General features: G+C 48.9%; 1 protein-coding gene across 3 annotated transcripts in view; it reads left to right on the forward strand.

Moving 5' to 3' along the window:
* Positions 1 to 4966, forward strand: part of WDR91 (WD repeat domain 91) — a 30427-nt gene extending 25461 nt beyond the window's left edge. The window contains exons 15-16 of one of the 3 annotated variants that reach the window (XR_007723876.1): positions 2449 to 4225; positions 4843 to 4966. Coding sequence is in view for 1 of the 3 variants with exons in the window: in XM_050782389.1 (XP_050638346.1) it covers positions 2449 to 2613 (165 nt within the window). In the remaining 2 variants the exon portion in view is untranslated. Of the gene's footprint in view, positions 1 to 2448 lie in introns of all 3 variants that reach the window. The other 2 variants (XR_007723877.1, XM_050782389.1) reach the window with 2 other exon arrangements.
* Positions 4967 to 13843: the final 8877 nt, after the last annotated feature.

Genomic DNA, 13843 nt, shown 5'->3' on the forward strand with positions numbered 1-13843 from the left:
TCCTTGCTGCAGGCCTGGCCAGGGCTGCTTTGCAGCTCAGGTGGATAGAAAAGATGGCATTGGGGCATGAGACCCCCATTCTCTCTGCTCATCCTTGACCAGATTCTGCCCTTTCTCTGCCTTTTTTCCTTGGGAATAGCCTGTTATAGAAATCACTCAGGAGTAGGGAGAAGAGTTGGGGAGTGTTGGGATGGAGGAACATGCCCCCAACCAGGTCCCAACTAGGTTGTTTATTTTAGTACTCTAATCTGGTATAGATTTATTAATTTATTGAATGTCCCGTGGGTCAAGTATATTCCAGTCCAGGTTTTTAAAAAAAGTTTTAAATTTTTAATTTTTGTGGGTACATCCATAGGTATATGTATTTATGGGGACCATGAGATGTTTTGATTCAGACATGCAATGTGAAATAAGCACATCATGGAGAATGGGGCATTCATCCCCTCAAGCATTTATCCATTGCATTGCAAACAATTCAATCATACTCTTGATTTTAAAATATACGGTTATTATCGACTACGGTCACCCTGTTGTGCTATCAAATAGTAGGTCTTATTCAGGTCTTATTCATTCTTTTTATTTTATTTTAATTTTGTACCCATCCAGTCCATGTTAGACACAGAAATTTGAGGGCGTGATTTGTCAAACCATAGTGTAAGTTGTCCACATTGTTTTCTGCCCCTCCCTTTACACGTTTGTTTTAGCTCTTAAGTCAGAGCTTATTTCATGTATTTTTAAGTGTCTTCTGTTTCACTGGTGTCACCTAGACAAATGATGGGGATTTGTGTCGTAGCCTAAGCTTCTGTGTCTGATGTCGAGTGGGTCCATTCTCAGCCTGTGTGATACTTTTCAGTTATTTGCCCAGTGGTGGTGTTTGTGTAGGATCAGAGTCCTTCAAGGTGGGATATTCTCAGCAGCTCTTGCTGCCACAGCTCATTGACCAGTCAAGGGCATGTGTTTTGGATGGCAATTTTGTGCTGGGCATTGGACCAGGCACTGTGGAGTGTATGAAGGACATATAGAATATGATCTCTGCTCTTTTGGGGTGCACACTCAGAAAGAGACACAGTAACAACAAAGGAGAGCAATGCGGAGTTGAGCAGCTCAGGGAGAAGAAAGCTGTCTCAGTGGGGACTGAGTCCTTGCGGGAGGTGGGAGGCTGTGGATTGGAGGCCTTGGAACCGGGAGGAGAGGACGAAGAGGAGTTGTTGGGTAGATGGAGAAGAAAGCAGGTCTTGGGGCCCCACATGAGCAGAGGTGAGCAAGAGCTCACAGTGAGGCAAGGGGTACTGCCCGTGCTGAGGTGGGAAGTGGGAGCCTCGTAGACTGTAATCTGAAGTGTGCACCGCAGGACCTGCGCTCGCTGTGGGTTAGGCTCCTCTTTTCTTTGGAGCTTGATTCTGTCAGTTGCCCTTGCCCTTTCCTTCAAAATTAGCTCCATCATTTCTCATAACTGATATTTCCCAATGGAGACACTAAAACGCTTTCCGTTTACAAGCCTGCTCTTATTTTATTCTCCAGAGGTTTGTTTTTGTTGCATTTTTGGTGGGCTGTTCAGTACTTTGCTCTCTGTATGGATATATGTGTGTATGTGTTTTATTTTTAGTCATGCAGCCTTTGTCATTTGATCTGATCAGTTCATATGATTGGCAGTCAGACTTGCTGTATGACCAGTTAGTTGGTGGAAAGATTTTCCTCTGTAGAATTCTTTGAATGTGAATAATGAGATCTAATTATTTAAGGAATATATTGAACTTCAGGTCCCACTTTTATAATCTATAAACAATGTAATTTATGGTTTTTGTAAGTGTTTTCTCCACGATGGCTGAAGACTGCGTTGTCTCCCGCTCACAGTTGCTATACATAGTGGTACTGACAGGAATTCGGTTCGCTCCCAGCTTCCCCTTCCCCGTTAGTGCCCTATCGCACAGGATCGCTGGCTAGCTAGTGCCGGGGTTCAGAGAGCCATGTTTCCGCACTAACTGAAGGCTCCCCTGCGCCAGCACTGTTCTGGGTGTGGCAGGCTGGCCCCCCGCAGGAGAGAGCTGCCTGAGGCCCTACTCCCCTGCAGCTTGCATTCCCCGGTATGGGAGTGAACCTTCAACCAATGAGCAGATTCATGAGCACATGTCAGGTAGTGAGAAGTGATGCTGTAGTGAGAACAACCAGTGTGCGTGCAAGCAGCACCAGCCCACAGCAAGTTCAAGGCAGCTGATAAAATGCCTTATTTTAAAGAGCTGCTCAGGGACTTGTTTTCCACTTCAGATGGACCAGCTGTAGTTGGGAAAGTGAAAGCATTTCCTGGTTGAAGAAGTTAAACAGACTTTCTAGAAAGGTGGGCATGTGTGCCTGGCCTCAAGCACATCCTCAGGTAGGCCACTGAAAGTGGATCAAGTATGTGTAAGTGGTGTTTGCTGACACCTCCTCCTGTTTCCTGTCCTCTTGCAGCTAGGTGGCGATGAGAAGGTTCTGGAGAGCTGCTTGAGCCTGGGTGGCCACCGAGCCCCTGTGGTCACCGTGGACTGGAGCACTGCCATGGACTGTGGGACCTGCCTCACTGCCTCCATGGATGGGAAGATCAAGCTGACCACCCTCCTGGCCCATAAAGCCTGATGACCTGCCCCAAGGGCCACCCAATGAAGCAGTATTATCCGGGGTAGGGGGAGGAGGTATAGGACAGGAAAACCAGGTGCTCCACTCCATCTCCCTGCCAGTGCAGTGACTCTGCAGGGAAAGACTGGCAAGGAGGGTCAGGCACTGCCATCTTCGGTGACTGGAATGGGACCCACGTGGAGTAGGTGGCATATGCTTCCCAGAGACGGGTATCATGGCTGTGCCAGAAGTACATGTGAGACTATGGAGGAAAGCTCTGGAAGAAGGAGAAACATTGCAGTGGCTACTGTGTTGGCTCAGAAGAAATTGACAGTATTTTGTATATATATGCCCATTTTTATTTTTCTTTTTTTAAAAAAGAGAATGCTCTTATGGTCCCCTGGTGTCTCTTTCTAGGATGTGTGTCACTTTGCTTCAGTGACAGCCCTCCCACCCAGCCTGGCTCTGCTGGCCCGGAGCTGAACCTCTCCAGGCTCTCCTGTTGCTTTGCCATGGAGCCAGGTCAGCTCTCTGTCTGTTCTGCTGCGTAACAAGGTTTGGCAGTTCCTGTTTCTCTGGGCTTCAGTCAAGGCCACAGAGTTCTTTTTCTTCCCTGAAAGCTGGCAGCTTTTGTTACAGAAGATTCTCAGGATGAAGGCAGGGGCTGAGGCCTCTGCCACTGGCTTCCCCTTTCCATCCAGTGGCTGCTGTTTCCCAAGATGGGCTAAGCATTCATTCCTTATCTGAAATGCTTGGGACAGGAGTGTTACAGATTTTGGATTTTTTCAGACTTTGGAATATTTGCATATATACATAACGAGGTGTCTTGGTAGGTCTCATGTCTAAACATGAAATTCACTCATGTTTTAGATATACCTTATACATGTAGCCTAAAGATAACTCTATACAGCATTTTAAATAATTTTGTACATGAAACAAAGTATTGATTGTGGTCAGGTGTGGTATTTTCTACTTGTGGTGTCATGTTGGTGCTCAAAGTTTTGGAGCGGGGCACGGTGGCTCACGTCTGTAATCCCAGCACTTTGGGAGGCCAAGGTGGGTGGATCACTTAAGGTCAGGAGTTCGAGACCAGCCTGGCCAACATGGTGAAACCCCATCTCTACTAAAGATACCAAAATCAGCTAGGCGTGGTGGCAGGTGCCTGTAATCCCCGCTACTCCGGAGGCTGGGGCAGGAGAATCACTTGAGCCCAGGAGGCGGAAGTTACAGTGAGCCAAGATCACATCATTGACCTGCAGCCTGGGCGACAGAGGGAGAACACAACTGAAAAAAAAAAAAGTTTTGGGTTATGGAGCATTTTGGATTTTGGATCTTTGGGTTAAGGACGCTCAACCTATACCTCTTTCATTTGGTGGCTCCTCTCCTTCCTCCAACTGAACATCTCTGTGGAAAGGTGACGGCTGCCTGCCCCCCTCTGCTGGCGAATGGTGAGGTCAGAGCAAGGGGGCCAAGTTGCTGCTGGTGGGCGCCTGGGGTTAAGGCCAGCCCAACTGTGGCTGAGCCCATCTGTAGCTGAGCTGAGCATCAACCAGCTGTGTCCACACCCTGCCTGAGGCGTGCCCTCTCCTCCCTGGCTGGGGTGGGACCTTGAAGATGCAGATCCTCCCAGGAGGTGAGGAGGAACAAGAGACTCACTCCCCTTTTCCCTCTTGCCTTTCACAGCTGAGGCAGAGCTTATGGGGGGAGTCACTATGGGAGTGATGGGCCTGGGCTTTGGTCTCCAGTGCTTAGCAGGGGTGACCTTATCACTGAGCTGGGAAAAGCGGCTGCCACTAGTCATTTTAAGTCTCTGAGCTCCAGCCCAGTTCTGGGGGCACAAGTCTGGAGTAGGGATACTCCTAGTTACCTGCTTGTGGAAAAGCACAAAGAAACTTTTATCAAAGCCTTGGCTCTGTTCTGGGAGTTGAGGGAAAAGTAGGGAGGTATTTAAGTGGCTTGATTATGAGAAAACACCAGAGACAGTAGTAAATAGTTACTTACTGATTTTTACCCATTTCTACCCTGGTAATCCTCCCTGCAAATGAAGAAAACCAAGACTTCTTCATTTATTATTTTTCCCCATCTTCTGTATTGAAACAGTGATCTTACTTATCTCACCCAGTGACTCTGTAGGACATTTAAAAAGTGGTCATGGGTTTCATTGGAGTGACCATGTATTAATGTTTCCTCTCTTCATCTCAAAGTTTCTGCCTTACTACCTTTTCTCTCCCCTTAATACCATCTCTACAGCTTGCTGAGATGCTTTAAGGATCACAGAGACACAAAGAAGATTTGAACCTTGCACTCCTCCCATCCCACCTCTTCTCCCTCCTGGGTGAGCGCGCGTCCTCAAATAAAGCATGTTGGAACTTCAGCTTATCTCTCCTTCCATAGACCTGCATGGCATCTGCCTAAGAACCCAAGCAGGACTCTTCCATTGTCTTGGTTGAGGGCGGCATAGAAGAAAACCTCTTTACCAGTCCCAGCCTCCGTTCCCAGCCCAGGTGTTGGCCCTCAGCTCTGGGGAGGGCTGCACGGAGAGCCTTCGGGTACACTTCCCCACTTCCTCCTCCTCTTCAGATACCTGCCGTTATTTGCCTCTTCTGCTCCATGGCCTCAGGCCTTGGCTGTGTTCTGGGAGTTGAGGGAAGCATTTGAATGGGGAGGGCCTCATAGCCAGTCCCCATTCAAACGCTTTAGGGGTTCAACGTAACCTTTTGAAGTATGTATACATTGTGGAATACAGACAATGTAGAATGATTACGTCTAGCTAACTGACATGTGCATTACCTCACATGATAACATTTTAGCTGTCGATTAAAAAAAAATCCCCCAAGCCTCCAAATGCTTTGGGTGCTGACTCCAATCTGTACAAATCACACAGTTCAGATTCCTGACCCCTGCTTGGGGCGGGAAGCATCTCTCCCTTCAGATAGCTCATTTCAGCTGGCTATGGAAAGAGATTTTAAGGAGAGAAATGTGCAAGGGGTTCTTCTGTTAAAGAAAAACTTAGTCAATGATACCTATTAAAGCACAGTAAAGAGTACCATCTCGGTAGGTATAGGGACCACTGCAATGGGGTCTTGCATGGGGGAGACAGATTGGGCTCAATTCCGAATACAGCGTGCACAGTGGGAATTCACAGCCAAGGAGCAGGGTGGGGGTCTGTGAATAGAAAATTACTAAGCGGAGCCATCAGGGTAAGAGAGATTCTGGTGAAACTGACCTAACAGGACTCTTGCTGAAGACATGCTGGGGCAATAGACCACTCGGGGATGGTGGAGGGTGAGGAGCCTGATAAGGCTTGGAGGGTGATCAGATACCAAGGGGAAAGGAAAGGGGTTTTTTGCTAAGACTGGATTTTACAAGGAAGCGTACAGACTGGCCTTGCAGAAGACTCAGAAGCCTGACTGAAGCTTGGACAAGTAAAGCCTCTTTGTCAGTTCCAATTGCCAAGGATTTTTTTTTCTATAAGTGACAAGGCAGAATAGCCAATTATTTTCTGTTCCTTTATTCACAAGGAAAAGATGCTTCTCCACCCCAGCCCGTGAGACCTGGGCTTGTCCTGGCTCACAGCGGGTGACGGCGGGGACCCTGGAGGTCAGTGACCCTAACCCCTCAAGACAGCGGTGGCGGGGGAAGCAGGTCCTGCCCGAGACTGCCCTCCTGAAGAGCTACGTGGACCCCAGTGTGGCAGTTCGGTTTGTGACCTGAAGGCACTGAGACCGCCCCCTTCAGCCTTGCTATCTAGACACTGTCCCATGCGGCCAGGGGCTGAGGGGCAGAGATCCAGCTGTGTGGGTGTCGCTGCTGGGGAGGAGCCGCAGGTGCTGCGCAGGGAGGGAGTGCGGTGTCCGAGTTCGCTGCGCCTGGGTGTGGCCAGCACCCATTCTAGTTGCTGATTTTTTTGCGAACCACGTTTCAGATTGCTGTCCTGAGTTCCCATTTTAGGGCCAGATCTTGTCAGATCATCCTTTCAACCTGAAAATGCTGCTGGGGAAGGCCTCACTGGCCACTGCTTGCACGGGCGTTTCCAGTCTGGGCTCTGGCATCCTTTGGGCTGTGTGAAGCCAGGAGTGTGGTTTTCAACTAAAACTCAGCACTGACGCCACGTTACCGTGGTGGAGCCCAGCATCCAGCAGGACATGTGGGCAGAGGGTACCCCTGGGGCCACATTTGCAAGGCCTCCTGTCTTGAAATGTTGCTAAAATTAAGGGACAAGAGAGACCGAAGAATGGGATGCAGGAAAGTTTTTATTTTTAGGTGTATATCAGCACAGTGGAATTGCATCCAGATGTTTCATAGGTTATTACTTCAAGAACAGCCTGTAACCTTATGATATGGTAGAGCATATAAATTGGGGTGCAGTATCCCCATGACCTATTTTGTGCCTAGGTAGCTGGCCCATCGTATTTAATGATTTTTTCAGGAGGCCATTCATTATTTTCCTAGTCTCCTATGTCTATGTCTTTTTTGATATTTGTATTTATTTTTGAGATCATGCTCCTTTTAGTTCCTTTATTCTCATTATAGACTGGATATCCTAAGAGTTCCCCTTGCTTTAGAGGAATTAGAAAGAAGGATGGCTTGATTCTCCTACTTCCTTTTGCTTCTATGCTACCTCTTGTCTGATGTCCTTTACAGTGAATAATGGCCACCTTGTCTGGGGCCCACACAGCGTCTAAGAGTTGTAAGATTTCTTCTTTAATTTCTTTCCCCCCAGCAGTTAAGAGTCCCCTTTCTTTGTAAATGGCTCCATGGGCATGTAATGTAGCAAAGGCATACTTTGAGTCAGTATAGATGTTAACTGTCTTTCCTTTGGCTACTAATAGTGCTTTAGTTAGAGCTATTAATTCTGCTTTTTGTGCAGAGGTCCCGGTAGGGAGGGCCTGTGCCTCTGAATTTAGAGTCACCACTGCAAACCTGGCTCGGCAGACCCCTTCTGATATAAACTTGCTTCCATCTGTGAAATATTCAATAGCTGGGTCCTTAAAGGGTTGGTCTCTTAAGTCTTTCTGGCTTGAGAACACCTCATCTACTATGTCTACACAATAGTGTTGGGGAAACCGGTCTTGCAATTTGGGCATTTCTACAGGCAACAGGGTAGCCAGGTTGAGTATTCGTGGTTTTTAAAGTTATGTATGGATTTCCACATAAGAGCCCTTGATATCTTAACATTCTTGGATTAGATAGCCAGTGATATCCTCTTTGCTCCATTAAGGTGATCACTGTGTGTGGCACCCGTATTATTAGCTTTTGTCCTAGAATCAGCTTCCCAGCATTTTCTGCCAGCATGGCAGTGGCAGCTAATGCTTTTAAGCAGGGGGGCCACCCCAGGGCCACAAGGTCTAACCGCTTTGATAAATAGGCTACTGGTCGATACCATGATCCTAATGTTTGAACTAAAACTCCTGTAGTCATTCCTTTTCTTTCATGGACATAGAGAAAGAAAGGCTTAGTCAGGTCTGGCAATCCCAGGGCTCAAGCTTGGCTTAAGGCCTTTTTGATCTCATTAAAGGCCTTCTCCTGCTCATCACCCCATAGGAGGGACTCTTTTTCTCCCCCACTTTGTGGCTTCATACAATGGCTTTGCCATGAGTGAAAAGTTCGGCATCCAAGTACATCAAAAGCCTGCTGCCCCTAAAAACTCCCTTACTTGTCGCCGGGTGACAGGAGTGGGGAGTGCACGTATGGCTTCCTTCTGCCCACTGCCGAGTTCGCACTGCCCTTGGGCTACTAGGAAACCTAGATATCTTACTCTTTTTGCACAGACCTGAGCTTTTTCCTGAGATACTTTGTAACTTGCCTTCCACAGAAGGTGAAGGAGATCTTTGGTGCCCTGGAAGCAATCTTCCTTGATAGGTGCTGCAAACAAACAAACGATCATCAATGTATTGTAACATACACACTTGTCATTTGGTGGGACAAAAGCCTTAAGGTCTGATGCTAGTGCCTCTTCAAAGAGAGTGGGGGAGTTGTTGAACCCTTGTGGGAGCCTGGTCCAGGTGAATTGTATTCCTCCCCACTGGAATGCAAAAATAGGCTGACTTATTGGAGCTAGCCTGAGGCAAAAAAAGGCATCTTTTAAGTCCAAACAGGTAAACCAGGTGGCATGAGCAGGAAGGTGGCTCATCAGTGTATATGGGTTGGGCACCACCACATGTAAGGTAACAGTAACTTTATTTATGGCCCATAGGTCTTGCACAGGCCAGAACCCACCAGACGGTTTTTGCACTGGTTAAGAGTAGAGTATTCCAGGGTGACTTGCATTTCTTTATGATCCCATGTTCTAGTAGCCGATTTATGTGCTTGGTCATTCCTCACACTGCCTCTGTAGACACCTGGTACTGGGGAATGCGTACTGGAGTTGCACCTGGAACTAACTCTGCTACCACTGGTGCCTGGTTTATGACCAATCCCGGAGGATTGTCCTCTGCCCACACCTCAGGTATTTCAGTGACTAGTTTGTCAAATATTCTGTCCATAAATTCAGACAGCCTGTATGCCTCTTTTATGTATAGCCTCCATTCCTCAGTCTCGGGGAGGGTAAGAGTTAACATCATAACTTTTGGTCAGCTTAGATCCAGAGTCATGTTTCCTTCCAGCCTGAAGGAAATTTGTGCTTGTAGTTTCTGAAGCAAGTCTCTCCCTAACAGGGGCACTGGACAATTTGGCAGATATAAGAATTCATGGTGGACTTCTTGTCCTCCAATGACACACCTTCTGGATTGACAGGCCTTTTCTCTGATACTCTGGTTGCCCCAACTATAGTAGCATAGGTTTTAGATAGCAGCCCAACGGGCTGTGTCACTACCAAGTGTTCAGCACCTGCATCTACCATAAAATCCATCTGTTGACCCCCCACTTTCATAGAGACCAGGGGCTCCTGGAGGCCTACAGAGATGGAGCCCGGTCTGTCTCAGTCCTTATATTCCTCAACTCCTGCTAAGCTGACCAGATCGGCATCCAGCTTTAGAACAACGGCTAGGGCTGCAGGCCTTGGGCAGGCGTCAGGTCCCTAGCTGCTGCTTTCTTCTTTTCTCTTTCTGGACATTCATCCTTCCAATGCCCTTTCTGTTTGCATTCTTGCACATTGATCCCTCTCAAGCCTAGGCCGGCCTTCAAACCCTGGCCTAGCTTGTCCTCTACTGTGACCACAACCATGTCTGCGTCCTTTCACAAAACCAGTCTCTCTTTGAACTAGAGCAGCAGCCAACAAATCAACCTTTTCCTTGGCTTTGCGCTTTGCCTCTTTCTCGGCTTCCTCCTCTGGCTAATACTAATACCTTAGTAGCTACTTGAATAAGCTGGGTAATACTCATAGCCTCAAAACCTTCCAACTTCTGAAGCTTCCATCTAATGTCACCTTGTGCCTGGCCCACAAATGCCACATTAACCATGCATTGATTCCCTACAGCCTCCGGATCAAATGGTGTATAAAGCCGGTATGCTTCACAGAGTCTTCATAAAATTCACTGGGACTCTCATCAGCCTTTTGGCGTACCTCTGAGACCGCTCCCAAATTCGTTGCCTTTTTCCCTCCAGCCTTCATTCCATTAAGGGGTGCCTCCCGATACCTCTGCAGGTTTTGCAATTCTTCTGCCTGGATTGGATCCCAATTTGGATCTGCTTCTGGGAACCTCTTCTGTGCATACTGATTAACAGGTGCATTGCTTTCTAACCACTGTAAGGCTGCCTGAGTAATTCTCCTGGCATTCTTCTGTATTGAACAATATTAAAAGTAGCTGCTGAAAATCAGGCCAGGTAGGGTTATGAGTCAGAAAGATGGACTGAAGTCTATGACAGCCTGGGGCTTCTCGGTATAGGAGGGTGTAAGCTGTTTCCAGTTTAGGAGGTCAGTGGTGGAGAAAGGCTGGTAAACGAAAAGGCGTTGCCCTCCTTGTACATTATTCTGTTTATCATGATAAATTTGGCTTTGTGTCTCCCAGAGAAACATCTGCAAGGCTCGGGTCGGCGGGGTGCTTCTTTAGTCTTTATAGGTAGGGGCTCTGACTTTTCCCTGTGGGGTGACGCCTGAGGCTCACTCTCCTCTGAGCTTGATTCCTCAGGGGCCGTTTGTGCGGGCTTGCAGAACAGGCTTTTCCTGTTTTCCTTGCGTCTTTTCCTTTCCTTCCACTGCCCCTTTGGGTTCTAGTGGCAGGATCTCGGCTCACTGTAAGCTCCGCCTCCCGGGTTCACCCCATTCTCCTGCCTCAGCCTCCCGAGTAGCTTGGACTACAAGCGCCTGCCACCGTACCTGGCTAATTTTTTGTATTTTTAGTACAGACGGGGTTTCACCGTGGTCTCGATCTCCTAACCTCGTGATCCGCCCGCCTCGGCCTCCCTTTAGGTTCTTTTACTGCCTCAGATCTGGCACAAACTACCAGGGTCTTACAGTAAGTCTCAGAATAGGCTTGTAGCCACTTGGGGCAAATTTGAAAGACGCTCAGCCAGGAGTCAATGTATGGGAACTGGTCCGGGTACCCAGGCTATTCTCTGGCTCCGGTTATTATCCTAAACACACAGTCAATTATCTATCTGTCTATCGTCCCTTCGGCGGGTCACCCAACATTAAAAGAAATCCAATCTATTTCACAGAGAGTTCTCAATCTCGGAGGGATTAATTTAACTCCATAATCTCCATTAAAACCTTTCTTGAAATTTTCCCAACATACAATCCAATGGAGTAGGCTTTGATGCTTTTCCTCCCATTTTGCCCTTTGTGATGTGCTTTCACTCTCACTTTCATTCCTGGACTGACCAGACTGGGTCCTATTATGGGAGGGGGAGGTTCGGGCACTGCTTAGCTAGGAGAGTACCTTATTCCCACTACAGCCTGCTGCAGCTGTAGGGCAGCTCCTGTTTGCCGGATCCGGTGTCCTAGGTCTGGCTCATCCCACACTGGGAACACACAGTCTGCGCTAAGAGATCTGTGTCTCCCCACATCACGCCCCGCGTTGGCCTCTGCCAAGACTGTATCTTTCACACAATTTCATGCACCTCCCCCGTTCCCAGTTGCTGACCTTTAGTTAAAGTGGCGAAGCCCCTCTTGCCATGTTCAGTTTCCTTTCACCTCCCCCATTCCCAGTTGCTATCCTTTAGTTAAAGCGGCGAGCACCTCTTGCCACTTTGGTTCCCTTTCCTGACCAATCTGCGAGCCTCTCTCACATCCTGCATCAGTTAGGGTGTGAGTTTCATCCGAATGAATGGGTCTCTCCCATTGTCTCCAGCCCCTCTGGGTCGGACTAGTTTTAGTTCTCACCCCGTGGAAGGTGATCAGGCTCCCCTTCCGTCCTTATGGGATAGGTCCTGCCTTAGGGCTCAAACCTTACCATGGTTCAGATGGCTGCTCCTGTCACTGTCCAGCAGTCCATTTTTACTGGTTCTGTTGTGCTGTCGGGAAGGGCACTGGGGCTGGGGAGGGCAGATCCCCTTCCAGGCCGAAAGTCGGCACCAAGGGTCCCAGGTCTCCCCTGCCTCAGAGCCTCAGTCCCACAGGCAAAAGAGACAGAAATCTGCCCTCTCCAGTCCCAGATTTTGGCACCAGAAATGTTGCAGAAATGAAGGGACAGGAGAAACCAAAGAATGGGATGCAGTAAAGTTTTTATTTTTAGGTGTACACCAGCTCAGTGGAATTGCATCCAGAAAGTCTGAGCATAGAACAGAGAAAACAAATGCCTTTTAAGCATTTTGAGGCGGGAATTACGTGAAGCAGGAAGCAGGCTTACAGAAGCGAGAACAAAGGCCATTAATTATCTTGTGATACTTTTGCAACATATCTTACATCTCTGGGAAAACTTGGTTTGCAACTTACTCTTATCTGTCTTGTTGAGAGGTGACAATGTGCCAGCAGCCCTGGCTCTTGGCGCCTCCTTGGCCTCGGCGTCCACTCTGGCGGGGCTTGAGGAGCCCTTCAGCTTGCCATGGCACTGTGGGAGCCCCTCTCTGGGTTGGCCCAGGCTGGAGCTGGCTCCCTCTGCTTGAGGAGATGTGTGGAGGGAGAGGCGCGGGTGGGAACAGGGGCTGTGCGTGGTGCTTATGGAACAGCGTGAGTTCCAGGCGGGCTTGGGCTCTGAGGGTCCAGCACTCGGAGGGGCCGGCCGGCACCACCACCCACGGGCAGTGAGGGGCTTAGCAGCTGGGCCAGCAGCTGCTGAGGGTGTGCCAGGTCCCCCAGCACTGCTGGCCCGCCCACACCACGCTCAAATTCTCGCCGGGCCTCAGCCTCCTCCCTGTGGGGCAGGGCTAGGGACCTGCAGCCTGCCATGCCCAACCCCCCCTCCACCGTGGTGGGCTCCCGCGTGGCCGGAGCCTCCCCGATGGGCACCACCCCCTGCTCCACAGCGCCCAGTTCCATAGACCGCCCAAGTGCGGAGGAATGCAGGCGTGCAGCGCGGGACTGGCGGGCAGCTCTGCCTGCGGCCCTGGTGAGGGATCCACTAGGTGAAGCCAGCTGGGCTCCTCCTGGGTCTAGTGGGGACTTGGAGAACCTTTATGTCTAGCTAAGGGATTGTAAATACACCAATCAGCACTCTGTGTCTGGCTCAAGGTTTGTAAATACACCAATGAGTACTCTGTATCTAGCTAATCTAGTGGGGACTTACAGAACTTTTCTGTCTAGCACTCTGCGTTTAGCTAAAGGATTGTAAAGGTACCAATTAGCACTTGGTGTCTCGCTCAGGGACTGTAAATGCACCAATCTGCACTCTGTCAAAATGGACCAACCAGCTCTCTGTAACGTGCTCTGTAAAACGGACCAATCAGCAGGATGTGGGTAGGGTCAGATAAGAGAATAAAAGCAGACTGCCCCAGCCAGCAGTGGCGACCAGCTCCGGTCCCGTTCCACCCTGTGGAGCTTTGTTTCTTCACTCTTTACAATAAATCCTGCTGGTGCTCACTGTTTGGGTCCAAGCTGCCTTCATGAGCTGTAACACTCACCGCGGAGGTGGTTTCAGGTTATTCCTGAAACCAGTGAGACCACGAACCCACCGGAAGGAAGAAACTCTGAACATATCCGAACGTCAGAAGGAACAAACTCTGGACTCACCATCTTTTAAGCACTGTAAAAGTTCTTACACTCACAATGAGGTCTGTGGCTTCATTCTTGAAGTCAGTCAATTCCGGACACACTGTGAGACCTTGTAGCTGTGCAGGGAAGAAAGAAAACACAAACTTAACAGAGCCCACAAAATATTTGAAGGGCAGATACAGTTAATGTTTCTTGGGACTGGCAGTTAATATCCTCCTTTAA

The sequence above is a fragment of the Macaca thibetana genome, chromosome 3, assembly GCF_024542745.1.
Source record: "Macaca thibetana thibetana isolate TM-01 chromosome 3, ASM2454274v1, whole genome shotgun sequence".
Classification (NCBI taxonomy): domain Eukaryota; kingdom Metazoa; phylum Chordata; class Mammalia; order Primates; family Cercopithecidae; genus Macaca; species Macaca thibetana.